Below are 26,312 nucleotides of genomic sequence, written 5' to 3' on the forward strand. Positions count from 1 at the left end.
ATTTTTTTTTAATGAAAATTGCATTTTTTTTTTCTGGCTTGTGTTTTGGGTTAGTTGAACTCCAAAGGAAGGGTTCATATTCAAACATATTCATATTAGGAATTCGAAAAACGAATTGATGAATGAGGCCAATGGGACTTTGACAAATACTTGAAACAGTTTTGCTGACTAATTGGAACTAATAACTATAATAACGACAAATAATTAAAGTTAATTAAGCTTTGAAAATTTACAGAATAGAAGGGCTTGCAAATAATTTCTTGTTAATCTAAATCTGAATTGAGAAAGGGTGTCACGTGCCGTAAAATATGCGTACTAAAATTGTGACATAGGAACGACTTGACGATGGGGTACTCGTTTTCTAGTGTGAATCAATATTTTGAATTATAAAATAATTGTTTTATTATAAATTGAATAAAATTTTATATTTCGGCTGGATTGAAGCACAAAACCCATATAAGTACACACGCATAGATCCAAACCAACACTTGAGTCGGCCTAAACTACTAACACAAACACGGATTGGTTAAGACTTAAGTTGATCATAAGATTAAGTAATCATTATTTAATAATTATTAAGGGTTTACCCATGAAATTTATATATATGAAATACATGGGGTAAGTACTTTCTTATGTATACGAGATGAATTTTATATATATACTTTTTTTTGTTATTATTGATTTCAAAAGATCATTATTACTTAATCAAATTCACCAAGAAAATTAATATAATGATTATTAATTTAAAATATTAAGACAAATTCGTGTGATGGCATGACGTGCTAGGCTTAATCATGTTCTAATCATTATATATTGTTAATGTTATCGTCAAATGCACTTAAAATACTAGTAGCTAATTTCTAATTTGTTTCAACCTTTGACTTTTTGCCTTTTTCATTTTAAAAAAAGATAGTAATTAGTTTTTCAATTCCTACTAATTAAGTTATACGTGTAATTAGGCACTCATCAAAATTAAAAAAAAAAAAATAGGGAGTACAATTATAATTAATACATAATATAAGCGGCGTGGTCGACATGGTGAAGTATAGATTGGGGCAAAAGTGTATTTAAACAAAAGATGGAGGAGGAATCAGATAAACATAAGAACTCGTCAAACACTTGATTAAATTCTCCATCACCCCATCCATCATCAATCAAAAATACTAAATTCCAATAAAAATTCCTCCGGTGTGATGTGACGGTCAACACTCCATATCTTCTTCTACACTTGCCCAAATCTCTCTCTCTCTCTCTCTCTCATCGGCCTGTCAATATTCGTGACGGCCAAAACAGCAAACGTCATTTCTTTGTTTCTTCAACTACAAGCCTAAAATCCAAACGCGTAATCCCTTTGATGCAAATCCTTTTAGCTTCTCCACCACCCATAACTTTTTCCCCTTAAATATCATCCATTTTTCACCCCGTCGTTCTAAAACCCTTTTGAATTAAACAATGGTTGGATTCAAGAGCATGGCTTGGCTGCCGGAGGCCACTCACCGCCGTATCTCCGCCGCATCGAAGAAAAATAAGGGCTCCATTTTAGGGATTCTCGCTTTCGAGACGGCGAAAACCATGTCGAGGTTAGTCTCCATCTACAAATCCTTATCCGACGAGGAGATTTCCAGGTTGAAAAACGACGTCATCAAATCCCAAGGAGTTGCGTATTTGAATTCCGTTGACGAGGAGTTTCTGCTGAGCCTCGCCTTTGCTGAGAGGCTCGAGGATCTCGATCGCGCCGCCAACTCTGTTTCTCGATTGGGGAAAAAATGCGACGATTTAGGGCTCAATCGATTCGATCTCGTCTACACCGATTTGAAACTCGGCATCATTGATTTCGGCAAACTCGAATACGGCTCGAGAACCGCCGACAAGAAGCTGCGGAAAATGGAGAAATTAGTCTCCGCCACCTCGTCTTTGCACGCAGCGTTAGAGGGTTTGACGGAGATGGAGGTTTCGGAGAGGAGGCTGAAGCAATTGAAGGAGAGGCAGATCGAGCTGCTGCAGAAGGCCAATTTCGACCTTTTCAATCAAAAACTCGAGAATCAGCGCAAGGATGTTCGCTATTTCAGAGAGATTTCACTCTGGTCCAAAACTTTCGATAAAAGTGTTGACTTGATGGCAAGATTTGTATTCCTTCTGTATGCAAGAATTTGCTCTGTTTTAGGACAGGGGATTAATCCACCCCCTATCGAAACAATCAAGGAAAAGCTGGTTCCGCATTCGGGTCCTCTTTTAACCACGTCGAAACCTACCATGGTCCGCTTTTACAGCCGGAAATCACTTCTCTTCTTCGACGAAGATGATAATGGTAAAGACGGTGATGGTGGTTATGGAGCTGACGAGGAAAAGATTGTGAAAAGCAACAAGGTGTTCCATTCCGCGGGGCCCACAACGCTTGGCGGGACGGGCCTTGCATTGCGTTATGCGGACGTGATTCTGTTGGCCGACAAGTACTTGGACTCCACCATATCAGTAACCCACGAAGAAAGGGAGTCTCTTTATCAGATGCTGCCGGAAAATCTGAAAGCTCTGGTGAAGACGAAGCTGAGCAAGAACATGAAATTCGCGGATGACGATGCGTCGCTGGCCGAGGGGTGGAGGGAAGCCATGGAAGACATGATGGATTGGATTGGACCGATGGCGAACGATACCGTGAATTGGCAGATGGAGAGGAATTTCGAAAGGATGAAGTTCGACGCCAAGCCATCTGTGCTGTTGTTGCAGACGTTGCATTTTGCGGATAAAGAGAAGACCGAGGCGGCCATAGCCGAGATCTTGGTTGGGTTGAGTTGCATTTTCAGATTCGAAAATCGTCAATTAGGCGTTTGATTATAGGGCGTGATTTGTCGGGAATATAGCACAAGAATGGATTTTTATGAAGCACAGCAAAATAATGTCTAACAGTTTGGATGATGATGATTATTAGCTGATTCTTTCTTTATTATGTGGTACTAGTGATTGATATTTGGTATTTTGGGATTCTAAGCATCTTGTGTTTGTTTGTTTACATATGTACACTTAGTCTTAGAAATTGTATTAGTTTGTTGAAAAGATTGTTTCCTGAGGCCAGTTTGGTCATTTTATGTGAAATTCTGTTCATTGTCTTCATATCTGTTTTGCTGATTTTACCAGAGTTCTTGTTAACCTGTTAGATTTGTTTGGAATATCAAACAAGAAGGTGGGCCGAGCTTATTCATTAATCACAAATTGGGCCGAAATTTCTAAAGGAAATGGTCCATATGATATTATTATAAGTGTACGTAGTGTGGGTTGCCACGTCAAGCAGGTTGCAATTATGAGAAAAATGTGGGGCCAAACTGAAATGCAGCACAAAATTGAGGGGAAAAAAAAACAGTGGTGCACCATTGGATAATAGATAAGGGGGAAGAAGAGAGGAGAGAAGAGAAGTGATTTGAAATGGCGAGTTCACAAACATTTGCAACTGCTTTCCTCTCAGCTGGGTCTTCCGTTATCAGCACTCCGACCCGACACAGATTCCCACTTGTCCGTACTCAGAAACGGGTCAATTTCAAGATTCAGGCAGCGGTGAAGATACCTGCCGGAGTATGTTCCCTTTTTAGCCCTTGCTCTTACTAAAATTGTTATATAGTTTGATTTTTTTATTTATTTTATAAATTAAGGTGGAATTTCCGAAAGAAGAGCCGAAATTCCGGGCACCTTTTCTTGGGTTCACAAGAACAGCTGAAACTTGGAATTCCAGAGCTTGTATGATGGGCCTCATCGGAACTTTCATTGTTGAATTGGTTCGTTGATGAACTCTTCTTTTTCAGTTTTTTTTTTTTTAATTCGTTTTTGTGGGTACTGATTTATAATTTATTTGTTATGAATCAGATTCTGAACAAGGGCATACTTGAGATGATTGGTGTGGAAATTGGAAAAGGCCTTGATATTCCTCTTTGAGCAATTCCAGCACCACCACATATTTCAACTTTGTATTTAATTACAATATTGCCATCTTTGTAATACTACTACATTTGCCATATTACTAGTCTTGTTTCTTTCTGCTCGCATCACTGTATTAGTGTATTATAACAAAGAAATCTTGCACCACAAGAATGGTAAAGTAAAGATAAAAATTAAAATAAGGTTACTAATACCCTTTTCCCCTGTTTGCATGACCATCAAGATTGCTTTTTTATTATATATTTTAAGCAAAAAGAAAACATAAAAAGCATCAAATAATCCAGAAAACCTGTTTCTTTATATCATCTTGTCTAATCTGAGTAATTTGAAATAGCTTTTGGCACTTGTTTGAACTAGAAGAAAGGTATTTCCAGCAACCATGTGAAGTGAATAAAGAAAAAAGAAAACAAATGTTTATTACAATATGCAAAAGATCAGAAATTAAACCTATTGATCACAGTAGGACTAAATCCTTCATAGGAAGCAATGAATATTAGTACCCTTTTTTTTGTGTCAAAAGAAAAAGTTACAATAAATAAAGAAATTCAAATTGTGCTTTAAATTCACAACATATATCCAAATACCTGCTTAGTGTTTTATAACATTTGCTCTGCTCAATTTGTGCTTCAGTACTAAAATGCTTATGTACACATTCCTCTTCTCCATGCTACTCTGTCTCACCACCGCAAGTACGCTTCCCGTTTTCTCTGCTATAATTTGTTTCAGATTCCTCGAATCGAAATCTTGATTTATAGTTCCGGTTTGTTTGTTTGTTTTGTTTTTTTTTTTTTTTTTTTTTTTTTTTTTGCAGATGGTATTGGACATCAGCTGATCCTCGTAAACAACTGTAAGGAGAGCATATGGCCCGGAATACTAGGCAGCTCCGGCCAACAAACACCGAAAGACGGTGGCTTCCTCCTAAGCAGCGGTCAAGAATTAGTGATGGACGTGCCCGAGAAATGGTCGGGTAGAATATGGGGCAGGCAAGGCTGCAGCTTCGACGCTACCGGAAAAGGCTCGTGCTCCACCGGAGACTGCGCCGGCCAACTCAACTGCCGCGGATTTGGCGGCACGCCGCCAGCAACGGTGGTGGAAATGACGTTAGGCTCCTCGGCCTCACCGCTCCACTTCTACGACGTGAGTTTAGTGGATGGCTTCAACTTGCCCGTTTCGATGAAGCCTATCGGTGGAGGGATTGGGTGTGGCGTGGCTTCTTGTGAGGCTGATTTGAACATGTGTTGCCCTTCGGCTTTGGAAGTTAGGGTTAATGGCAGAGTTGTGGGATGCAAGAGTGCTTGCTTGGCTATGCAGTCGGCTAAGTATTGCTGCACGGGGGAGTATTCGAATCCGAAAACATGCAAGCCTACGATTTTCGCTAATTTGTTTAAGGCGATTTGTCCGAAAGCTTATAGCTACGCTTTCGACGATTCTTCGAGCCTCAATAAGTGCAGAGCTTCAAGATATTTAATCACTTTCTGCCCTCCTAAATGAAGATTGAAACACCATGTATCTTGATTATAGTATATAATCATTAGTGTTTGTATTAAAATTGCAGAATCAAATTCAAAACATGTATGATGTAGTAGTTATTGTAATGAATTATCTGCAGTGTTCATTAGTTCTTGTCATATTCAACTTGATAAAGTTATTTTATATCTACAATTTTAATTATTATTAAAGGTAAATTACAATCATCCCTGATGTATGGTCAAATTATGAAAATCTCATTTTATTTGGATAATTACATCTACCCGCAACTATAAATCTTCTTACACTTTCACCCTTATGATGTCAAATTCAATATAATTATCTAGATTCTGTGGAACGTGCTCTAGTTTGTACTCGTATTGTATAAACATATAGTTTCTGATGCACCACAATCTGATATATACAAGGCAAACACATATCTTATGATCATCTTGCTTTAAAATGTGGAGCTCGAATGGAACAAAACAGGTACAAAAGTGATAGTATTCCTTATAATCAAGAATATTCCACTAAATTTGAAACTGCAAAAGTGGATGTATAAGAAAATTTATAGTTGAGGGGTTCTTGTAATTACTCAAGGAGAAGGGGGTTTTTCATAATTTTATCATACCTGATTGTAATTTAGCCTATTATTAAAGTGAATTTTGAAAGTGGGGCCCACCTTTATCCAATAAAATCAAAAGAAAATATATGATGTGTGAGGTGTCGTACCTTATCCAGAATCTGTCTGTAGACTGATTGCTACAAAGTCTGTGTCATTTCATATTCAAGAAGAAAAAAAAAATCAGTAATTACAGAAACACCACAGAATCTTTGGAATATGGCATCTATTATTGTATCTACGCACACTGTGTTTTCTCCAAAATTAGTTAACCCATCATCCATACCATCTCTAAGCTCTAGTGGCAAATTCTTGGGTTCACAATGTACAACACAGAAGAATAAACCCCTGACGGTGGTAGCCGCCGTCGGAGATGTTTCCGCCAACGGGACAACATATCTGATCGCCGGAGCCGCCGCGGTAGCGTTGATTGGAACTGCTTTCCCGATCCTCTTCTCTCGCAAGGACCTGTGAGAAATTCTACCACTTCTATTTTCTCTTTTTCTCATATATGTATAAATGTGGTTTGTTGTTAATTGCAAATATCAATAATTTTGGGGTTTTCGGATAATTAATTAAAATTAATGAAATAATTAATAATCAATAAATTTGATGAAAAATAGGTGCCCAGAATGTGATGGAGCAGGATTTGTTAGAAAATCAGGGTCAACATTGAGGGCAAATGCGGCAAGAAAAGATTCAGCTCAAATTGTATGTGCCCGTTGCAATGGTCTTGGCAAGCTCAATCAGATTGACAAGTAGATCAAAATCAGTCTTTCTCTCTCTTCAATGTGTGTGTAAGTGTGTGTGTAAGTGTGTGTGTGTGTGTGTGTGTGTGTGTGAGAGAGAGAGAGAGAGAGAGAACTCCTTTGTTCATGGGTACTAAAGTTTGTAATTATTTTGGTTCGTCCAATAGATTGCTGGATTGTGACCAGAGTAATTGTGCCATGTGATTTGATTTATGTTATACATGTTCTTCAGTAAAAAGATTATTATCAACGAATTCATATTTAACAGATTTTATAAATCTAATTCCTAACATATATAATAAGGTATTAACTAGATTTTATCGGGGAGTTAACTAAATTATTATAAAATAATTTAATGGTTAATAATAGTAATTGGGTATTAAATAATTCATCAAGTGGGCTGGGCTGTAGTCCGATGCGGCAATTTAAATTGGGTGAAGAAGGCCCATTTCCATTTTCGGAGCCCACATTAGCTAATTAAATGGAAAATAAAAAAATCCCCAAATTAATGTTTAGGTCAGAATTGGACACCCCAATTTTCAATTGAACTCTTCTTCTTTTTCTTCTTCTTCTTCGTCAGTAGTAGTTACAATATCCAACTGTATAAAACAATATACGAATAAAAAATGAATTTCCATATCTTGCGAGGAAATTTCGCTTGAAAAAAATTATAAAAAATAACACAACTATACGTATATTGTGAGTAAAGTAGCTGTGTATTTGGACACCTAAAGATGACAACTCCATAGCCACCAACTCGAGCTTCTAATCAACTGTTCCTCCAATCCCTAATAACGTACATACGTGTCATCATTAATTACTACTCGTATGTTATATCCTCGTATCTATCTGTCATTTTCTTGTCGGCCTCCCAACAAATTAAAATTGCCTTCGTGGCTACACTTTAATTTTATGATAATTTAGCATCCGTTTATAGACATATAGCATCACGAATAAGGAAAGGTGTCAAATTATACCACAGCAAGAATCATGTCTTTGACACCACTCTAATGTTGTTTTCCAACTACATCAGTTGTTTCTCCCATAGATTTCGATTATATCTTTTAATTTCCCAAATTAAAAATTGATTTTTTTTCAATTTTGCAGCCCTTGAAAATGTTCAATTTCCATCACCTAACCAACCAAACACCCCCCCTATAAAAACTCTAAGTGGCTTTGTTCTATCAGCACCACAAACCAATCTTCTTCATTATCACTACTCTTATTAAAAACAAGAATATTCCAATTTATTGCACAAAAAAATGGGCGCCCCTCTTCAATTTCTGGTTTCGACGACAGGATTCATGTTCTTGACATCATTAATCATGGCTTTGTCCCTGTTTCCTCAGCCTGCTCAGGCCATTACTCGACACTACGAGTTCAATGTACGTACCCTTATTTATTACATGTTTATAATGTCATGTTACATATTATTATTATTCTAACTTTTTATATATATTCTTGTTTGCAGATAAAAATGCAAAAGGTGACTCGATTGTGCCACACGAAAAGCATAGTCACGGTTAACGGGAAATTTCCAGGGCCTCGTGTAGTAGCAAGAGAAGGGGACCGTCTCGTCATAAAAGTGAAAAACAATGTATCAAACAACATAACAATACATTGGCATGGAATTAGGCAACTCCGAAGTGGATGGGCAGATGGCCCTGCTTATGTTACACAATGCCCCATTCAAACCGGGCAGACTTATGTTTACAATTTCACTGTCGTTGGGCAAAGGGGTACCCTTTGGTGGCATGCTCATATTTCTTGGCTTCGTTCTACTCTTTACGGCCCTCTCATCATTCTACCCAAGGCCAATGTCCCTTATCCTTTCCAGAAACCTTACAAGGAAGTCCCTATTATCTTCGGTAATTATTCTCTATATACCATATATTCATCGATCGACAAATAAAAAAATTATGTCTTAAAATGTTGTATACATATTTGTGCAGGAGAATGGTTCAATGCGGATACAGAAGCAATAATCAGCCAAGCTTTACAGACAGGTGGCGGTCCGAATGTTTCCGATGCCTATACCATTAATGGACTTCCAGGCCCCTTGTACAACTGCTCTGCCAAAGGTACAAGTCAACAACACTACTTTTTCTTTCTCTCATTTTAATCCGAATCATTAATTAATAAAAAGATGGTTAATTTGTTGATGATATATACAGATACATTCAAGTTGAGGGTTAAGCCAGGAAAGACTTATCTACTCCGATTGATCAACGCTGCACTCAACGACGAGCTCTTCTTCAGCATAGCAAACCATACCCTAACGGTGGTTGATGCTGATGCTGTTTACGTAAAACCCTTTGAAACGGATACGATTCTACTCACACCAGGACAGACATCAAATGTACTTCTTAAGACAAAACCAAACTACCCAGGCGCCACTTTCCTAATGACAGCAAGACCGTATGTAACAGGACAAGGCACTTTCGACAACTCCACAGTTGCCGCCATTCTCGAATACGAATCCCCGTTTCTTCACTCCGTTGCCTCGATGAAGAAGCTCCCACTCTACAGATCAATACTACCACCACTAAACGACACTTCTTTCGTCACAAAATTTGCGAAAAAGCTGAGAAGTTTAGACAGCAGAGAATACCCAGCAAATGTGCCGCAGAAAGTGGACAAACAATTCTTGTTCACAGTAGGGTTAGGCACAAGCCCATGTGGACACAACAACACGTGTCAAGGTCCCAACGGATCAAGATTTGCAGCTTCTGTAAGCAATATATCATTCGTACAGTCAACAACTGCTCTTCTACAGGCTCATTATACGGGCCAATCGAGCGGGGTATACAGCCCGGATTTCCCGTTCAGCCCGAAGAATTGGTTTAACTACACAGGAAATCCACCGAACAACACAATTGTTGCAAATGGAACGAAGCTTATGGTGCTGCCGTATAACAGTAGCGTGGAGTTGGTGATGCAGGATACGAGTATTCTTGGTGCTGAGAGCCATCCACTTCATCTACATGGATTCAATTTCTTTGTTGTTGGACTAGGGTTTGGGAATTACAACCCGAATACTGACCCGCAGAAATTCAATCTTGTTGACCCGGTTGAGAGGAACACTGTTGGAGTGCCTTCGGGTGGATGGGTCGCCATTCGATTTTTGGCTGATAATCCAGGTTTGTATATTTATTATTCAATTAATTATTTAATTTAATTAACATTATTAAATAACAACTATATATATATAAAAAAAAAATGTATAGGAGTGTGGTTCATGCACTGCCACCTGGAGGTACACACGAGCTGGGGATTGAAGATGGCATGGCTTGTATTGGATGGCAATCTTCCCAATCAAAAGCTTCTTCCTCCACCTTCTGATCTTCCCAAATGCTGATTTCTTTTCTTTTTTTAATAATTTTCTTTTTATTAAATTTATTTTTTTATTTTAACTTGGGTTACTTGGTTTTCTTCTGTCATAACATATATATATATATGTATTCATGTATGTATACCTGAGCTGACTGGATTCTCCCAGTTTTGCAGTATTATCTAACTTGATTGTTTCTTTTGTAATAATATGTTGAATGATTTCAATAAACTGATGAATGGATTGGATTTGTTTGTGAGTACTTCAATTCTACATTTTTAAATTAAATGAAGTAGTAATTACAGAGCGGCGAGCGCACATTAGTTATTGTAATAATATGCATGCTACATAGCCTACAGATTAATGGCTTTTTTTTTGGCCCTACAAAAAAAATCATTCTTCATCATCTATTGGAGAAAATAAAATAAAAATGAAACAGAAGTACAAACAAAAGGTGCGGAATTAACGCCTGAGGGCCGGTTATCATGCATGCAATAATATTCTGCATGTGAATAAAAAATTAGGGTTTAATGTATGTGGAATACTTTAATGTAATGATTCCTTATAGTTATTGGCAGTTTTGGAAGGATTGAGAAAGATAGACAGAAGAAGTAGAGTCTAATAATTTGCTGTAAATATATTGTATAATTATACACACACACACACACACACACACACACACACATATATATATATATATATATATATATATATATATATATATATATATATATATATATATATATATATATATATATATATATATATATATATATATATATATATATATATATATGCTTTAATATATATTTATTGTTTACTGTTACGTACAAATTGAAAGTTCAGCTAATTATTAATTTTTAAGAAACCTAATAGTACTGATCATTGTCAGATCTAACCAAAGGAAAATAGCAGTTCTGATCAAAAGAACACAATTACAAATTATAATGGTTTAATTTGGAAAACCAATTAATTAATTAATTAATTTGCAGTTTATAACTTCACCTTAGGATGCACAGCACCACCAAGTCTTAGCTCAAGATCCAATTCCTCAAACGAGCCCGACCGCAGTTTAAACGACACCTCAGCTTGAGGAAGGAATATTCTTTCAACTGCACTCAATTTTGGGATGAGACTCGAAGGCGGCTTTGCTTCCATCAATCTTCTCCTCTTGCAACTCGTGATTTCGTCGATGGACAAATCTTTAGTAAGAAAATCTTGTATTTTAGCTCCATCTGCTTTCGGACGAATCTTGATTGAGTCGGCCGGGATTTCATCAGCGACATGGGAGTATGGGGAAACTACCAATAAGCCAGTATTATCATAGAATAATCCAGGGTTAGGGTTAGGGTTAGGGTTAGTATACCATAAAGTAGAAACACAAGATGCCGGGGATGTCGGAATATCATCAGTTTGATGATTTGGAATTACAATTAAGGAGGATTGTTTGATGAATCTAGACGCCCTATCTCTCCTGTGAACATTCATATGACCACCTAAAGCTTGAGCTGATCGAAAATCTCTAGCGCAAAAGCTGCACGAATAAGATCTCGGTGGCCAAACGCACCCTCCCAGCTCGTTGTTTATTCCAGAAACATCCTCCTCAAAAGCTTGCTCTTCCCACAATGAATTATTCATGCCTGCTGTTGAACATATGCAACAGTTTAATTTGTACTGAAATATCTCATGATGACAAAATTATATATATATATATATATATATATATATATATATATATATATATATATCAGGACAAAGAAATCTAATGCTGGAGATACTCAATAATATTTTATTTCTAGTGATTCATTTTTTTTCCAAGATAGATAGATAGAGCACTGCTATAGAGCTGCATGCGCCACAATTATTAGTCGTTAATTACACGCAAGTTGCGAATATAAGACACAATTAATAGAGACAATGGCCAACTTTTTCTACCATGATTTCTCCACCTTCAACTTGTAAGAATTAAAATATGAATTAATGGACACAGTTCAGGTTTTTGTTCTTTAGCTTATACAAACAAGACACGAGTGTGAAAGCTAGGTTGACTAATAACAACTGAATAGGATTGTGTGATTCATTTCCATTAACAACTAATTACGCTTAATTAGGAGTCTTTGTTTAAGATAAATCAATAAACAGAATATTGGAAGAAAGTGTCGGTAAACTACGAGCATAGCTTATCCAAGTTTTATTACATAATATTTTAATGATGGAGAAGACAAATTTTGGTTGAAGCGCCCCTATTTACGAGGCCCAAGTGATGAATAATAGTAGTACTTATTTATTAAATATAAATAATTAATAAATTGGATTTATGCCCGAGTCCGACCCAAACAAGGCCCAGTTGATTAGTCGACACTAGGCCCATTAAGAACCTGGTCCGAATATGGGTTAAGTTACTAGTGGCGTCTAACTGAAGCACATTTAGAATCTGCAGCTTTTGTACTAAATTGGTTGTTAAAAACTCGTAGTGCCTTCAAACCGGACCCCACCACGAGGAATAATTATTATCCGTAAAGCAAATAAGATTCTGAATCAGCACCTCGTTTTCCAGAAACTGCCATCACGTTTGTGGTTCAAATTGCACGAATTGAATAATTTTTAACCGCACCGGCTCCTGCATCCTGTTATCGACACGTGGACTTCTGTAACATGTGGAGTCTACGTGGCACCCACAGTAAGATAGCTAATGATACACCTCCCCGTATTATTTATTTTTTTAATCCCGCAGCATGATTTTATATTTTATATTTTATACTTTTTATACTTCCACCCCCACTAGTATCGATTTCCTCATCAAAAAGCCCTCAAATCTAACTGGCTGACGAATCTAAAACCAAAATTTGTCGATTCCGTTTGATTTCATTGGTTTGTGTGGAAAATTTCAGCTGAGCAATGAATGGAGATGCAAAAAGAAATGGAGTTAACGATAAGAGTGAGAAGCAGAATGAGGTTTTAATGTGGGGTTATTTCCCGGGAGTAGCGGAACAACGATCGTCGTTGACTTCTCCGGCGAGTGTACGGTTTCCGGAGACGGAGGTAGTTGGAGATTCGTGGAAGGATGTTAGTGCCGGCGGATGCGGCTTCGGCATGGCTATTTCCGGTTAGTCGCCTCAGAGGCAATTTATCTTTGTAATTTGTTTTATGGATAAATGCCCCTAAAATATGATTACTGTCGAAGGATTGAATTAACGATTATCTACATTTTTTATTATTAGTTGCCTGTGGCCATGGAAAACCTAATGTATCTGAAGTTTGGTTTCTTCTAGATGCTGCCGTAGTTATTTATTCTTACTTGATTTGGGAGAAAATTTGATATGTGTACTGCTTCCTTTTCCGGCAGCCTTTGGAAAAATAGTTACATGGGGTTCAGCTGATGATCAAGGCCAAAGCTATTTGACATCGGGGAAGCATGGGGTAATTAATGCAGCTAAAATTTTTGTTTCTAATGTCAGTTTCTAGTCAATATTTTTACTGATTTAGCATCTTTATCCATCATATGATACATAGGAGACTCCAGATATATATCCTCTTCCAACTACTGATCTGATTGTACAAGCTGCTGCTGGTTGGGCTCACTGTGTTTCAGTAACAGGTATTGTTGAAGATACCTTCCCTGAATATAAATTTGTGTCTGTTTTAAACAAGTATATATTGGCTTCTCTGCCGTACTTAATGACTTTGTTTTGACAAACTTGGTAGCTTGATGGAATAGCATATGGTGTGCAGATAAAGGTGGAGTGTACGCATGGGGTTGGAAGGAATGTGTTCCATCTGGAAACCTCACTCGCAGTTGGACTGGTATCCAAAACTGCGAAGTTGAAACTTTTACAAAGCAAAGTTCAAGAATAATTGGACAAGGTATCATCAAAGACAATTTATTGTAAGATTTAACTTAGCTATAAGAGTACCAGATTTACATCTAGGCCATCGGGTAGTGGAGGCTGACACCTCAGGCTGGCTATAACAGGGAGCCCTCAGTCTCATACTCCAAAATGTACCAGCGGTTCAATGTCTTGTCCGAATGATAAACTATCTGAAGATGGGACTACGAAGCGAAGAAAACTTGTGTCTCAACAAGAATTTGATCTACCGATAGCTGCGGATGAAACACTTTCAATGCCGCCCTGTCTTGTAAACTTAGATCCTGGGGTGAAGATCACATCAGTTGCGGCTGGGGGGCGTCATACTCTAGCACTATCAGGTAAACTATTTCTTGTAATCTGCAGTTCATAGACTACATCCGTTGTATGTTTGCTGTTTCTTTCTGATTACATATTATAGCTGTGTAGGTATTTAGTAATATGAAGCTAAAAGATTTTTAATGTTAATCAAGAAGATCTCCATTTATAAACAAGACCTGACGGATCATACTTTATTGGGATTTAGATGTGGGACAGGTCTGGGGATGGGGCTATGGAGGCGAAGGCCAGCTTGGTCTAGGATCTAGGATAAAAACAGTGGCTACTCCCCATCTAATACCTTGTACTGAGATATCATCAAAGGGAATAGACAGCGGTGCCACAAATGCAGCAACTGAAAAAGGCAAAACTGCAGCAAGTTATATAAAGACAATTGCCTGTGGAGGCAGGCACAGTGTAGTGATAACAGGTAAGTGCGATAAAATTGTCAGCGCTATGATCGATATGTGTAAGTTTCATGTTTCTTGTTCATAAAGATTTTTCCCTCTGTGTTAACAGATGCTGGTGTGCTTCTTGCTTTTGGCTGGGGACAGTATGGACAGGTGAGTCTTACTACGTATGTGTTCATTTGGTCCTCGAATCTTCTGTTCATGCATTAGAAAGGAGTCCACCACTGTACTTGATGCGTTTCAAGTGACAGCTATTTTCCCCACTTCTTTCAGTAGTCCTGCCTAAACTTTGAATATAAGTCCAGTTGCATAATCTTTTATATGCTCTGTTCTTCTTTGCATCCTTGTGCAGTGTGGACAGGGGAACACTAGCGATTTGCTGCGACCAACTTGTGTGCCTTCTCTAATGGGCACTCAGATTGCAGCGGTTGCAGCTGGACTTTGGCATACAATATGCATATGTGCCGATGGCCGTGTTCGTGCCTTTGGTGGGAATCAGTTTGGGCAGTTGGGTTTGGGAACAAATTCTGATCAGTGTGAGGTGAGTTCATTCCTCATGTTCGTGATATTGGTTTCCAACCTGGTTTCTGTTTTATAGAAGTAGAAGTTGATCAGAAACAAATTACTCTGCTGTGAAGTCCGATTTGCAAAGACAGTAAGCAGGTATATTTTATCAATGATTCAAGAAGATACTATTAACTGCTGAATGAACTCTGTACAAGGATGAAAAATAAATTAAAAATGGAAAAATGAGAACAAGCGATGCGAAAACATCTCTACGTTGAATGGTTGTTGCTGCAACAAACTTTCAAACAAGGGATAAAAAACTTGTTTTCAAATTGAACACTGGTCTGAAAGTACACAAATACTGGACATTTGTGCTTCAAATGTGTATTTGCTGTGCTGCTTATAGGTAAACTTGGTAGATCCACTGAATAAAAATATGCAGCGTTCTGAACTTCGTAATCGTTTTGTTGCAGCTTGTTCCGAGGCTTCTAAATGCTTCAGTGCTGGAGAATAAGAAAGCCAAAGTGGCATCCTCTGGAGCTCGTCACAGTGCTATACTGACAGGTTATTATCTGTAATACTTATTGATGCCGAGACAGATCTTTAAGCTGGTCCATTTCTTCCACATTGTATATTTTAAGGGTGCATTTGGATGGAGGGATTTGGGGGAGGGATTTCAAATCCATAATAACAAATCCCTCCGACTTGTTTGGATTGAGGGATTTGGGGATGGATTTCAAATCCCCACCCCTCCCTTTTAGTTGATTTTGGAGCAATAGTGATGGATTTCAAATGACTCCAAAATTGGAGTCATTTCAAATCCATTCCCCAAATCAAATCCCTCCCCAAATCCCTCCATCCAAATGGACCCTAACAGTTATCAAGCGTTATATAGATTGGTTAGATAGACAATATCAGCATGTAGTTACTGTTAACCAGACGAGAAAAAAAAATCTCTAAAAGGCTAAACTTGATGTCGAGAAATATATTCACTCCACTCCGCCATGATATCATCCTGGAACTGGAACTTGGTTGTGTTTATGACAACATAATCGAGAAATAATAGAGATTCCAAAAAAAAAAAAGAAAAAAAGATTATTGCTCATTTACAAATATATTTACAGATGATGGTAAAATATTCTGCTGGGGATGGAACAAATACGGTCAGGTAAAGAAATATTTTATGCACGTACGGGAATTTCTCGTTAATTCATGGAGCCGTACACCTCTAACATGATGTCTCTGTATCTACCAGCTTGGTCTTGGAGACACAGTCGACAGAAATATCCCGTCGGAGGTGCCTCTGAAAGATCACATGCCGAAGAACGTTGCTTGTGGTTGGTGGCATACACTCTCACTGTGTGAAAAAATCTCCTTGTCTAAGTAGTTGGTTTGCATTTAAATATTAATGTCTTTAATCTTGCTATAGAATGTTTACGTTTTTATCGAAGTTTATATGAGTGCGTCGGATGTTTATCTCTGGGTTATGCATTCATCTCTGGCTTGCTTTTGCTTAGGTAAGATTAGTTTGATTTCGGAAAATTATAAATTTGTAGTCAGTGGTGATGCAAGAGATGACTTCAATTCTGTATTGATAAACTAATGCATTAATGGAGTGGGTGTAGTGTAGTCATCAAATACTCAACAACATTTGCGCGATTAATTTAATTAATAATTAATATGCCAATTGTTAACAAATGTTAAATAACTGTGTGTCATCAGTTGAAAACTCATTTTCTTAATTATTGTATCGCTTGTTAGAACAACCTGCTCAAGGCAGACAGTGTCTCTTTTAATTAACACTTAAAAAGCAAAAGCTTAATACACTGACATACTCATCCACTAATATATATTCTATGATCCTAGAACATGTATTATACAGTGTTGAAAAATTCAACCCGAATCGCAATCGTATCGAAAAAATAAAATCGGCTTATCTGTACTTATTCGATCGCCAGATAGGTTGAAATCATGTTCGTGCATGCATCATGGTATCACGACCTCATTAATTAATTAATCTTAAAGAATTGCCGGAACGTAGTGCAGAGACGAAAGGCGTGGATTGTTTTTCGTCAAAGAATTAAGTACAGATTAAATTAACTCAGCCTAGAAACGATCGTCGGCCGACAAAATAAGTATGATTAAAACAAGATTGAAGCCAACATAAACAGGAATAAAAAAAGAAAGAGGGATAAGCATCTCTGTAGTGAGATTAGGTGAGATGTTATGGAATGTAGTTAAGACAAGACTTTCAAATAATGGTAATTTTTTTTTTTGTTTGGTTTTTATCTTGGCGTAAACATCTCTTCTTCAACCTTACTCATTATGCCACCTCATCTAATTACACCCCCCCCCCCCCCCCCCCCCCCTCCCTTTATATAATCTTATTCCACACACACACACACACACATACACGCACACACACGAACTTGATATGGAGGGCCTTATTCCACTAGTGTATAGAGCAATAGCTCAATACAAGAATGGTGGACAAGGGAATACTATAGATGCATGGCTAAACGAATCGCCATCGCCTTCTTACACGAGACTTTCCGGTGATTCATCCGCTTCTGACATCGAGCTTTTCCGGCCCGACTGTGGCTTATCCGCCTTTTCACCGCCTCCATCCGCCGCAAAAAGAGATGCTTCCACTGCGATTCAGCCACCCGCCGGTCAACAACATCATTTAACTCGTGCTGTCAAGTGATGATTGGATTAACTGAAATCGCCTGCAGGTTTCTTCTTACTTTACTATAACTGAAATAAGCTTTTTCATTGTGTCTCGAGATTTTATTGCGTACTTTTTTTTGTTTTTTTTGGTGGCGTGGAAAACCGAAAAAAGGATCCACACACTTCCTGTGTAATGTGTGAAATCTGTAAGTGTAAATAGCATATGTGTACTATTTGTTTTATTATGATAAAGAAAATTAATTACCAGTGTGCTTAATGACTAATTTGCATTAAAATAACGGATTTCCTTGGAAAATGCGGAGTCCGTAAACAAGTCAATAATTTGGAGGTAGTTAACTAATGCACTGTTCGACTTGTCACTGCAACAAATGCACGGTCCACATAGAAAAACAGAAAAATTAAATGTTGAATGAAAACTAGACCTATTGCTCGGTGAGAACGACTAAGTTATTGTGTGTATAATCGACTCCTTCGTCTCCCTTCACGATATGCCCATTGCCTCTCAGAATCCTGCAAGATACAGTTATAGTAGTGATCAAAGAAAGCGTTAACAAAACAGATTAATCGAAGTAGCACTTTTTCACAAACGTGTAATCTTGTGTACATGTTTTTCGCGGAGTAGTATAATCGTAATTTTCCGTACCATTTTGTTGTTAGTAGTCCTTCGACTCCAACGGGGCCTCGAGCATGTATCTTGCTCGTGCTTATTCCAACCTTTTCAACCACGAGAAAAAAAAGAAAAAAAAATAATGTTATTTTACTACAATCTCGAAGGATTTGAATAAGAATTAGCGTTCGCAGTTTTTGGTACCTCTGCCCCAAGGCCGAATCGCATTCCGTCACAGAATCTAGTGCTTGCATTGTGAAAAACTGCAGCACTGTCAACAACAGAGGAAAAATCTCATATTGATATTTTCAAGAAAATTAAAGAATTTGAGTAATACAGTTTCTGATTCTTGAAAATACCTGTCAACTTGATGTAAGAAATATTCAGCAGTTTCTACGTCTTCCGCGACAATGCATTCAGTGTGGCCGCTGCAATTTTTTTAAATAAAATTGATAAATCCACAACAAAAAAAAAAAGACGGAGTGTGAAAAAAGTAAAACATGCCTTCCATGTCTACGTATGTGATCAACGGCAGATTTGACATCATCGACAATTTCGACAGTGCAAGCCCTTGAATTGTACTCGTGATGAAATGATTTAGCTTCTGAAGTATTCAGCATTGAACTTGCGCGTGGTCCCCCGTACAGTGTAACACCTCCTTGACTCAGTTCATCTAGAAGCTCCTGGAAACTTCCGGAACTTGACAATTCCTGGTGAATAAGAAGCGTCTCCTGGACAACGGAACAAGGTAGTAGTACTATTTTGTTACTAATGCAACGATGAAAGATAAATCGCTCGACAAAAAAAAAAAAAAAATACCATGGCGTTACATGCAGCAGGATAGTCGAGCTTCGAATCGACAATGATGCTCTTTGCCATGTCGATATTTGCTGATTTATCAACGTAAACATGGCAGATTCCATCTGACAGAACAGAATATTATAATTCTTGGTGAAACGAAGTAAAAAAAATGTTTACGATTCGGTAAATAAATTATCGTACCAGAATGACCAAGAACTGGAATTTTGGTGGAAGACTTTATCTGTGAAACGAGCCTGTTGCTTCCTCTTGGGATCACAAGATCTATTACATCATCAAGCTGTCATGCAAAAAAAAAAATTAATAAATCAGGTACATCTTATAAAGATCGTTTCGTAAAATAAGTTCTCAATTTATTACCTTGAGCAAATCTGGAATATCCTCTTTTGAAGTCACTAGTCCGATAAGTTTTTCGCCGACTGTTTCAGGAATTGCTGCAGTAATTACCTAGCACAACAGAAAACAGTAAATTCGGATACGTCACTGATTAAAATCGACAGAAATTATTGCAAAATTCACCTTGTGAAGAATTGCATTAGTACACCTAGCTTCTTTGCCTCCTTTTAGCAACAAACCGTTCCCACTTCGAATTGCAAGTGACGCAATCTATTGTGTAAATGTCCAAAAGTTCGTCAACTAAATAATCAACTAATTCAAATTTAAGTAGCCAAAAAAATTATTTAATATTTCATGAAGCCTCTATATTACCTGAACTAGCGCATCGGGTCGAGACTCGAAAATAATCAATAGAACACCCAAAGGACATGTAGTCTTTTCTAATATAAGCCCCTCTGCCAGCTGGATGGATAAATAGCCACTAGCCAGTTAGAAAAAATTACTCCTCGTTTTTTTAGAAAATCTCATAATAATAAACGTACCTCGGTTTTCTTCAATATCTGACCGATCGGTTCTTCCATGTCTGCGATTTTCCTGATAGACTTTGCCAGAGTGGATATCTAACAAAAATGTACAAACACAAAATAAGACACTTTACAAAACACGAACCGATCATTTTGTTTTTTTGAACTTGCCTTTGCATGGTTCAATACTAATCGTGAAATTAACGACTCATCGTAACCAGCCTCGTGTGCAGCTGCCACATCAGCATCATTCTCGACTTTAATTACAGTTTCGTTCTCCTCCAATGCTTCTGCAATGTCGCACAAAATCTTACTCCTCTCTTCAGAAGAAACACTCTGTAATTTAGTCGAACACTCTCTCGCTGCAACTGCCATCTCACGCGCACTTAATTCGTTAAGCGTAACCCACGAATGAGCGTCTCTGTGAAACAGCGTACCCACTCTTTGTCCTTCTAGAACCTTCGCAATGTTCTCTGACACATAACCACTTCCAACAAAACGGAAAAGGCCGAATATATATTATATTTCAACCAAAAATTTAAAAATTGTTACTGAAATGTATCATTTAATATTAATATTTCCAACAGTCAATATATACCTGGCAATGACAACTGGCGTGCCAGCATCAGCAGCGCTGACTGCAGCTTTGACTTTAGCAGTCATTCCACCTCTTCCGACTCTTGATTTATCTCCGAATGTTATTACACCTTGATGTTTTTGTTTGACGTATGTATATATCAGCTTCGAATTCGGATCACTCGGGGGCCCACTATAAAGACCCTCCACGTCACTCAACAATACCAAAAGGTCGGCTTTCAGCTCAATTGCTAATAGAGCCGCCAAACTATCGTTGTCCCAAAAGATACCTGTTGAATCCTGCTGTTGATTTTTTTTTAGTCTCTGATAAATTATAAATAAAATGAAAAGTTACAATAATATATATAGATACCTCGTATGGAGCTTTTCTGGTACTGATTGCATCGTTTTCGTTGAATATGGGGATGCTTCTTAGAGCTAACAAAGAATTCACCGTTCGAGAAAGTTGGGTTCTGAATTCCGGATTCTTGAAATCGTTGTCGGTAACTAGAAGTTGGGACGACGTAATGTTCAACTGTAATAAAACCATGTAAAGAGTAATTCAAAAAACTAATGACAATAAAACCGATTATTTACGTAAATGAAAAATAGTAACAAGAATAATAAACCTGGTTGAATAAAGAATCATATACTGCCATAAGACCGTTTTGTCCAACAGCCGCACACGCCTTTCCGTCTAATTCTACCTGCGGCTTTTGTAAGTCCGCGAAACTGCCAACACAACACTTAATTTTCAGACAAGAAAATAATTAACACAATATTAATATGTATGTATATAAATAATTAACCACCTGCTGTTCAATAATCTCCTGTACTTGAGCCTTTGGCAACCAGCTCCAACAGCACCCGAAGTCACTAATATTATTTCGTAGCCCTGAGAGTTCAATTCTTCGAGCTGCATTGTCACAATTTACCACATAAATTTTATACTTTAATTTATTGAATTTAGAATGTATTTAAGAAAAAAAAAACCTGTTCAAAAATAGCTCCAACTCTGCCAATTGCCAATCTTCCATCGTTTCGTGTTACGACGGCAGTTCCGACCTATCTCCCAAACAAGAAACAATACATTCATTGAATTTCGCGTGCACGTATGAGAGATGGGATTCAGAAATTGATCGAACAAAGTAGAGTGAGGCGAAAGCATTTTGTTATGGATGTGCGAAACGATTTGGAAAATGTATCGTAAAACAAAAAATTGTTGCGTGATTTGAATCCTGTACCTAGCTTATGTGTGATTTGCACACATGAGAGGCATCGAGAAAATACGTATATAAAAAATGTATACTACGTTATCGCAGATCATCATCTCCATATATATATATATATATATATATATATATATACAGCATATTCTAGCTCGATTTTTCACCCAAAAAAATAATATGATGATTTTCACTGGACTTTAATCCTTCAAGAAGAAATAGGAAATGCTGAATCTGAATAAACAATCGTATAGAACAGCTTATTAATTAATCGACTAAAAAGAAAAAATAAACAATTAATGCATGTTGAAAAATATATACCTTGAAAACAACACGTTTGATATTCTTGACAAAATCTCTGGTGGGATCCATATTACATTAATTTTGTAAGAGTGTGATGCAATAATCTGAGTTAATGTTTTTTTTTTTGAAAGAAAAGAAAAAAATAACAGAGGAATGGGTGTGTACTATATAAAGAGATGAAAGCTCGCGAATAACGAATTAGAATTCAGCGTCATTTTTTACGGGTGACTTGGTTTTCTTGGATTATAATTCTGACTAAATATTAGGAAAATCAGTCCAACTAGTTTTATTTTTCATCAATAATAATAGGGTAATTTACAACCATCCCTAAGGTATGTTCAAATTACGAAAACCCCCCTTTTGTTTGGGTAATTACAACCACCCCTCAATTATTAAATTTAGTGGAATCTTCGAGATTATATGGAATATTATCACTTTTGTACCCGTTTTATCCCATTCAAACTCTACATTCTGAAGCAAGATGATCATAATACGTGTTTTTTGGCTGGTATATATCAGATTTGATGGTCCATCAGAAACTGTATTTTTACACAAAATGAGTACAAACTAGAGCACATTCTATGGAATCTAGATGATTATGTTGAATTTAACACTATAAGGGTGGGATGTAAGAAAAAATCATAGTTGAGGAGTAAATGTAATTATCCAAACAATAGGGGTTTTTTCATAAATTGATCATACCTCGGGTGGTTGTAATTTACCCATAATAATAAAACCAAAACTTAATTGGACACGTTCTTCTTCTCAATTGTTTAATTTATAGAATAATACTAATTGCCAATTGATGTATATATATTATATATACATATTTAGAATGTATTGTGGCCTCGAGTAAATAATATTTGTATTTCGATATTTTGAAATAAAACAAAACATATTATTACTTTCATGTTATCTATTATTTACAAATTTGAAGCTGTATTTTATTAGTTATTATAATTAAATTTTAGGTAGCTAATCACTGAAATTTGATTGTTATTCCAATCCCAGACATGTCCAAAATTTGATTATCTATGACGAGCAAAATTGAATTTTTTGCCAAATCAATCAAATCTCAAGAAATGTCTGAATAACTTTCAAAATCTAAGAAAATATTAGTGCAATTAGTTCAAAAATAATATGCTCAATTCTCTGTTCGATTTGATGAAATTTATACTGATTCTTTCTAGTGCAATCGAAAAAGGGTCACATAGGAGTATATAATACAATTCTGTGAAACGGACTGACTACTTCGCAACGACAATAATATCTCCTCAGACAGTAATAGTCGACTTCTCACATTATATAACAGATTTCTTCAAGAAATTTACATTCTAGTCGCCTCTGTTTCTTGAAAATTGAACAAGATGCATGATGAAAATCAAGCCATGTTTCATCTTCATAAACCACGCAGAGGCTCCTACAACACAAGCAAAATTCACCAAATAAACCTTTAATATTAGGATCAAGGGGAGACCATAGTAGGTCGGTCGATGCACTCTTAAAGCACAAAAAAACCGTAAAACAAGACAGATTTTCTATGATAAGATTTGGTCCTCAGACGAAAAAGCGAGGAGAAGTGCCATAACCAAACAATACTGATGTAGCACGAGTTTCAATAAATAAGAAGCAAAGCAGAATCAGAAGTATTCAGTTAACCGTGTCAAGGAATAGTAAACGGGATCTTATGACATTGTTATACTTTTCTTTTCAGAAACTTATGGATGTAACTCAAACAAAACACGTAATACAACAAAAGAGCACAGATAAAGAATACATATTACCAAATGACGTACAAAAGCATACATGGAAGAAAACAAAGATAGAGGACAAAAAATATCAATATTGAGGAAGGTAGATGGAAATAACTGACATGTGGGCGGCTTCACAAGCTACAGCTCACTATAATTGCGCCAAACAGCACGGAATTCTTCACGGAATGTGTTCAAACGAGCTTTCAAGTTTGGTGTCCTAAAGCTTGCATGAATGAGGGTGGCTGAGAGAAAGAGAGAGAGTGAAAAAGATAATACACAGTGGAGAAGAAACATAAAAGTGAGAAAAAATATTACCAAGAAGGCCAATAGCAAATGCCCATAAGACTGTGACGATACCACAAGAAAGAAACCAAAGTAGGAATCCCACTGCAGAGAGCATAAACAAGAAAACCAGAGTTATTTGCAAGTTAAAGTACATCTTTAGACTTTAGTGCCCTAAGTGATCAATAAGGGGGAAAACAGTAAATATCTCTTACCAGTAGAAAATAACAAGACAAATACCCATCGGGGCCGTCCACATATATGTATTGCTCGTTTTACAGATGGTCGTCCTCGAATCACGGGCCTAATTGAATTAAATGTCTTAAGTAAGAAACAGCATAAAATGATTAGCAAACTCAGAGCAACATACATTACTTACGTGAGGGAAGGTCTCATTTTAGCAGCTAAATGGGGAGAAAACTGCCTGACGGTTCTTGTGACCTTTTCACTGAAAGTACCTGCAAAACTAAACAAAGAAATTTTGGCAATATAAAGAAAGCTGAAACGAACAAGAATGACAATGGACTTCAACGAAAGCTAATTATATTATTTCCTCCCCTTTTTTAATTGCCTTTAATCATAAATCATAACCAATGGAAAGAATGAGGGTGAAAAAAACCCGGTGCTAATTGATGATTTATTCAGAAAATGTATACCTATCATTCAGTAATGCTATACCCAACGATGTCACGAGTGCAGCAACAATAGCAAGCGGCCTCCTAATAAATCCAATTCCTGAAACTCGCACACATTTGGATACCTAAATTAGCAGTCGTGTGCAAAGATGGACATGACATGTGAATGCCGTGCACACAAGAAATTAAATCATCATCATTCGCTCGCTTACCAAGAATGAAAACAATCATTAAAAAATAATTGGTCCTGTAACTGCAATAAACCAAAAAAAAAAAAAAACATATGAGAAATGTAAATGGACTCTTCTCATAGCTGTGATGCCGATTAGGAAAATTCTACACACCACAAAAAAGCTAGAAACATCTATTCAATGAATGCCAAGCTCAGGATCACGAAAAATTATGCATATTTTTTCCAGAAAAAACAAGACGGCAGATAGCTCAAGCACCATATAAATTTTATCAATTTTATCTTCTTATCCTTCACATTTTTTAGTCGAAATGACAAGATCATGCAACATAACAATCGGGCGATTCAATTCAATGGCTACCAGAAGTGATCACACGTTTATGTATATGATGCATTTACAGGATTGTGCGTGAATACATAAGGAAATAGATCGTACTAGTAGAGGTTGCACTTGAGGCGACTGTTCCATTTGGCGTACGAACGGGGCAAGGTGAACCGAGAGAAGAATTCTGCGAGCGGCCGCGGCGGCGATGACCAGTCCACTTCTCTCAGCGCCTCGACCAGATCCTCCGCCGTTACGTTGCCCCAATCCATTGATTGTGAGAAGTGGTCGAAATCTCGAATTCGATTGATAGCTACAAACCCTAGGCCAAAAAAAAAAAAAAAAAAAAAAAAAAAAACGAAACCTAATAGAAAAACGTGAAACTGAGTGAGCGGGGAGAGGGGCGTTTTGTGATTTCGATTTGCGATAAAGTTCTGATGATGCAGCACAGGATTCTGAGTGTAGAGATTCAATTAAGGAAAAATAGGAAACTGTAGTGATGATTGATGAACCGTCCAAAAATATGTAAAGAAATTTATCGCAAAACAAATGTCTGAGCCCGGGTTCGAACCGGGGACCTCTAGTGTGTGAGACTAGCGTGATAACCGACTACACCACCCAGACTACTTGTTGATGATGTTGATCTTTGTATACAAAGATTCTTAGCATGTTCTCTTCGCTTCTTTTATTTTATTTTATGTTGATGAATATCTATATATTTTAATTATTATGAACATGGATTTTAATGTGTGTTGATTATGTGTGGATAGTTTATTTTGGATATTTAGTTATATGTTGTAGACTAATACAGGGTTTGCTAATGGTGCAGCCCATTGGACAATTCGAACTTAGT

General features: G+C 37.1%; 9 protein-coding genes and 1 non-coding gene across 14 annotated transcripts; 6 read left to right on the plus strand and 4 right to left on the minus strand.

Moving 5' to 3' along the window:
- The first annotated feature begins 1,108 nt into the window (after positions 1-1,108).
- Positions 1,109-3,108, plus strand: LOC105970028 (protein PSK SIMULATOR 1). Its single transcript, XM_012994803.2, has one exon. The coding sequence runs from the start codon at positions 1,453-1,455 to the stop codon at positions 2,827-2,829; it is 1,377 nt and encodes a 458-aa protein (XP_012850257.2). The 5' UTR covers positions 1,109-1,452; the 3' UTR covers positions 2,830-3,108.
- Positions 3,109-3,282: 174 nt separating this feature from the next.
- Positions 3,283-3,999, plus strand: OHP (one helix protein). The gene is made up of 3 exons (XM_012994807.2): positions 3,283-3,564; positions 3,642-3,764; positions 3,853-3,999. The coding sequence occupies exons 1-3, from the start codon at positions 3,418-3,420 to the stop codon at positions 3,919-3,921; spliced, it is 339 nt and encodes a 112-aa protein (XP_012850261.2). The 5' UTR covers positions 3,283-3,417; the 3' UTR covers positions 3,922-3,999.
- Positions 4,000-4,140: 141 nt separating this feature from the next.
- LOC105970029 (Pathogenesis-related thaumatin superfamily protein) lies at positions 4,141-5,575 on the plus strand. The gene is made up of 2 exons (XM_012994804.2): positions 4,141-4,613; positions 4,736-5,575. Exons 1-2 carry the CDS (start codon positions 4,562-4,564, stop codon positions 5,413-5,415), a joined length of 732 nt encoding a protein of 243 aa, XP_012850258.2. The 5' UTR covers positions 4,141-4,561; the 3' UTR covers positions 5,416-5,575.
- Positions 5,576-6,177: 602 nt separating this feature from the next.
- LOC105970030 (uncharacterized) lies at positions 6,178-7,000 on the plus strand. Its single transcript, XM_012994806.2, has 2 exons — positions 6,178-6,483; positions 6,637-7,000. The coding sequence occupies exons 1-2, from the start codon at positions 6,233-6,235 to the stop codon at positions 6,773-6,775; spliced, it is 390 nt and encodes a 129-aa protein (XP_012850260.2). The 5' UTR covers positions 6,178-6,232; the 3' UTR covers positions 6,776-7,000.
- Positions 7,001-7,176: 176 nt separating this feature from the next.
- On the plus strand, positions 7,177-10,355 carry LOC105970027 (laccase-17). The gene is made up of 5 exons (XM_012994802.2): positions 7,177-8,147; positions 8,234-8,630; positions 8,715-8,843; positions 8,937-9,902; positions 9,990-10,355. The coding sequence occupies exons 1-5, from the start codon at positions 8,025-8,027 to the stop codon at positions 10,118-10,120; spliced, it is 1,746 nt and encodes a 581-aa protein (XP_012850256.2). The 5' UTR covers positions 7,177-8,024; the 3' UTR covers positions 10,121-10,355.
- A 731-nt stretch (positions 10,356-11,086) lies between these two features.
- Positions 11,087-11,731, minus strand: LOC105969931 (uncharacterized). Its single transcript, XM_012994702.2, has one exon. It carries the CDS (start codon positions 11,729-11,731, stop codon positions 11,087-11,089), a length of 645 nt encoding a protein of 214 aa, XP_012850156.2.
- Positions 11,732-12,833: 1,102 nt separating this feature from the next.
- Positions 12,834-16,875, plus strand: LOC105967760 (ultraviolet-B receptor UVR8). Of its 4 annotated transcripts, none has more exons than XR_016034737.1 (11): positions 12,834-13,199; positions 13,440-13,513; positions 13,607-13,691; positions 13,826-13,957; positions 14,067-14,300; positions 14,486-14,707; positions 14,797-14,840; positions 15,040-15,350; positions 15,668-15,836; positions 16,072-16,362; positions 16,450-16,875. XR_016034737.1 is itself a non-coding variant. In XM_088826375.1 (11 exons), exons 1-11 carry the CDS (start codon positions 12,992-12,994, stop codon positions 16,579-16,581), a joined length of 1,455 nt encoding a protein of 484 aa, XP_088682501.1. In that variant the 5' UTR covers positions 12,834-12,991; the 3' UTR covers positions 16,582-16,875. The 4 variants fall into 4 exon arrangements, 1 of the variants encoding a protein (XP_088682501.1); XR_016034736.1 differs by having other exon boundaries at positions 15,668-15,758; positions 16,319-16,362; XR_016034735.1 differs by having other exon boundaries at positions 15,040-15,228.
- Positions 16,876-18,134: 1,259 nt separating this feature from the next.
- Positions 18,135-22,516, minus strand: LOC105970178 (delta-1-pyrroline-5-carboxylate synthase). Of its 2 annotated transcripts, none has more exons than XM_012994978.2 (18): positions 22,295-22,516; positions 21,741-21,812; positions 21,560-21,663; positions 21,377-21,479; positions 21,121-21,282; positions 20,770-21,047; positions 20,343-20,658; positions 20,190-20,267; positions 20,020-20,109; positions 19,831-19,917; positions 19,672-19,758; positions 19,495-19,591; positions 19,312-19,415; positions 18,997-19,223; positions 18,852-18,920; positions 18,697-18,763; positions 18,529-18,599; positions 18,135-18,395 (listed from the first exon to the last, which is right to left on the minus strand). In XM_012994978.2, exons 1-18 carry the CDS (start codon positions 22,343-22,345, stop codon positions 18,308-18,310), a joined length of 2,151 nt encoding a protein of 716 aa, XP_012850432.2. In that variant the 5' UTR covers positions 22,346-22,516; the 3' UTR covers positions 18,135-18,307. The 2 variants fall into 2 exon arrangements, with proteins under 2 accessions (XP_012850432.2, XP_088683057.1); XM_088826931.1 differs by having other exon boundaries at positions 20,770-21,050; positions 22,295-22,476.
- A 920-nt stretch (positions 22,517-23,436) lies between these two features.
- Positions 23,437-26,014, minus strand: LOC105970207 (PRA1 family protein A1). Its single transcript, XM_012995016.2, has 8 exons — positions 25,574-26,014; positions 25,160-25,200; positions 24,969-25,047; positions 24,692-24,778; positions 24,528-24,616; positions 24,346-24,417; positions 24,150-24,272; positions 23,437-23,696 (listed from the first exon to the last, which is right to left on the minus strand). Exons 1-7 carry the CDS (start codon positions 25,729-25,731, stop codon positions 24,169-24,171), a joined length of 630 nt encoding a protein of 209 aa, XP_012850470.2. The 5' UTR covers positions 25,732-26,014; the 3' UTR covers positions 23,437-23,696; positions 24,150-24,168.
- Positions 26,010-26,083, minus strand: TRNAV-CAC (transfer RNA valine (anticodon CAC)). The gene has a single exon. It is a non-coding gene; the product is annotated as a tRNA-Val (tRNA).
- Positions 26,084-26,312: the final 229 nt, after the last annotated feature.

Source organism: Erythranthe guttata, chromosome 12 (genome assembly GCF_056151865.1).
Source record: "Erythranthe guttata isolate IM_541 chromosome 12, IM_541, whole genome shotgun sequence".
Classification (NCBI taxonomy): Eukaryota; Viridiplantae; Streptophyta; class Magnoliopsida; order Lamiales; family Phrymaceae; genus Erythranthe; species Erythranthe guttata.

What these genes read in the sequence shown, in the direction of transcription:
- LOC105969931 (XM_012994702.2), bottom strand. Translation starts at nt 11,731, where the DNA reads ATGAATAATTCATTGTGGGAAGAGCAAGCTTTTGAGGAGGATGTTTCT.
- LOC105970178 (XM_088826931.1), bottom strand. Translation starts at nt 22,345, where the DNA reads ATGGATCCCACCAGAGATTTTGTCAAGAATATCAAACGTGTTGTTTTC. An exon ending in CTGCTGCATGTAACGCCATG is followed by an intron (nt 19,224 to 19,311) that starts GTATTTTTTTTT and finishes TCCGTTGTCCAG; the next exon opens with GAGACGCTTCTTATTCACCA. An exon ending in TTCTTACATCAAGTTGACAG is followed by an intron (nt 18,764 to 18,851) that starts GTATTTTCAAGA and finishes TGTTGTTGACAG; the next exon opens with TGCTGCAGTTTTTCACAATG.
- LOC105970207 (XM_012995016.2), bottom strand. Translation starts at nt 25,731, where the DNA reads ATGGATTGGGGCAACGTAACGGCGGAGGATCTGGTCGAGGCGCTGAGA. An exon ending in CTCAAGTGCAACCTCTACTA is followed by an intron (nt 25,201 to 25,573) that starts GTACGATCTATT and finishes GGTTTATTGCAG; the next exon opens with TTACAGGACCAATTATTTTT. An exon ending in AATGATTGTTTTCATTCTTG is followed by an intron (nt 25,048 to 25,159) that starts GTAAGCGAGCGA and finishes TGCGAGTTTCAG; the next exon opens with GAATTGGATTTATTAGGAGG.
- LOC105967760 (XM_088826375.1), top strand. Translation starts at nt 12,992, where the DNA reads ATGAATGGAGATGCAAAAAGAAATGGAGTTAACGATAAGAGTGAGAAG. An exon ending in TCACAGTGCTATACTGACAG is followed by an intron (nt 15,759 to 16,318) that starts GTTATTATCTGT and finishes ATATATTTACAG; the next exon opens with ATGATGGTAAAATATTCTGC. An exon ending in GATGGAACAAATACGGTCAG is followed by an intron (nt 16,363 to 16,449) that starts GTAAAGAAATAT and finishes TGTATCTACCAG; the next exon opens with CTTGGTCTTGGAGACACAGT.
- LOC105970030 (XM_012994806.2), top strand. Translation starts at nt 6,233, where the DNA reads ATGGCATCTATTATTGTATCTACGCACACTGTGTTTTCTCCAAAATTA. An exon ending in CTCTTCTCTCGCAAGGACCT is followed by an intron (nt 6,484 to 6,636) that starts GTGAGAAATTCT and finishes GATGAAAAATAG; the next exon opens with GTGCCCAGAATGTGATGGAG.
- LOC105970028 (XM_012994803.2), top strand. Translation starts at nt 1,453, where the DNA reads ATGGTTGGATTCAAGAGCATGGCTTGGCTGCCGGAGGCCACTCACCGC.
- OHP (XM_012994807.2), top strand. Translation starts at nt 3,418, where the DNA reads ATGGCGAGTTCACAAACATTTGCAACTGCTTTCCTCTCAGCTGGGTCT. An exon ending in CGGTGAAGATACCTGCCGGA is followed by an intron (nt 3,565 to 3,641) that starts GTATGTTCCCTT and finishes TTATAAATTAAG; the next exon opens with GTGGAATTTCCGAAAGAAGA. An exon ending in GAACTTTCATTGTTGAATTG is followed by an intron (nt 3,765 to 3,852) that starts GTTCGTTGATGA and finishes GTTATGAATCAG; the next exon opens with ATTCTGAACAAGGGCATACT.
- LOC105970027 (XM_012994802.2), top strand. Translation starts at nt 8,025, where the DNA reads ATGGGCGCCCCTCTTCAATTTCTGGTTTCGACGACAGGATTCATGTTC. An exon ending in CTCGACACTACGAGTTCAAT is followed by an intron (nt 8,148 to 8,233) that starts GTACGTACCCTT and finishes TCTTGTTTGCAG; the next exon opens with ATAAAAATGCAAAAGGTGAC. An exon ending in GTACAACTGCTCTGCCAAAG is followed by an intron (nt 8,844 to 8,936) that starts GTACAAGTCAAC and finishes TGATATATACAG; the next exon opens with ATACATTCAAGTTGAGGGTT.
- LOC105970029 (XM_012994804.2), top strand. Translation starts at nt 4,562, where the DNA reads ATGCTTATGTACACATTCCTCTTCTCCATGCTACTCTGTCTCACCACC. An exon ending in ACTCTGTCTCACCACCGCAA is followed by an intron (nt 4,614 to 4,735) that starts GTACGCTTCCCG and finishes TTTTTTTTGCAG; the next exon opens with ATGGTATTGGACATCAGCTG.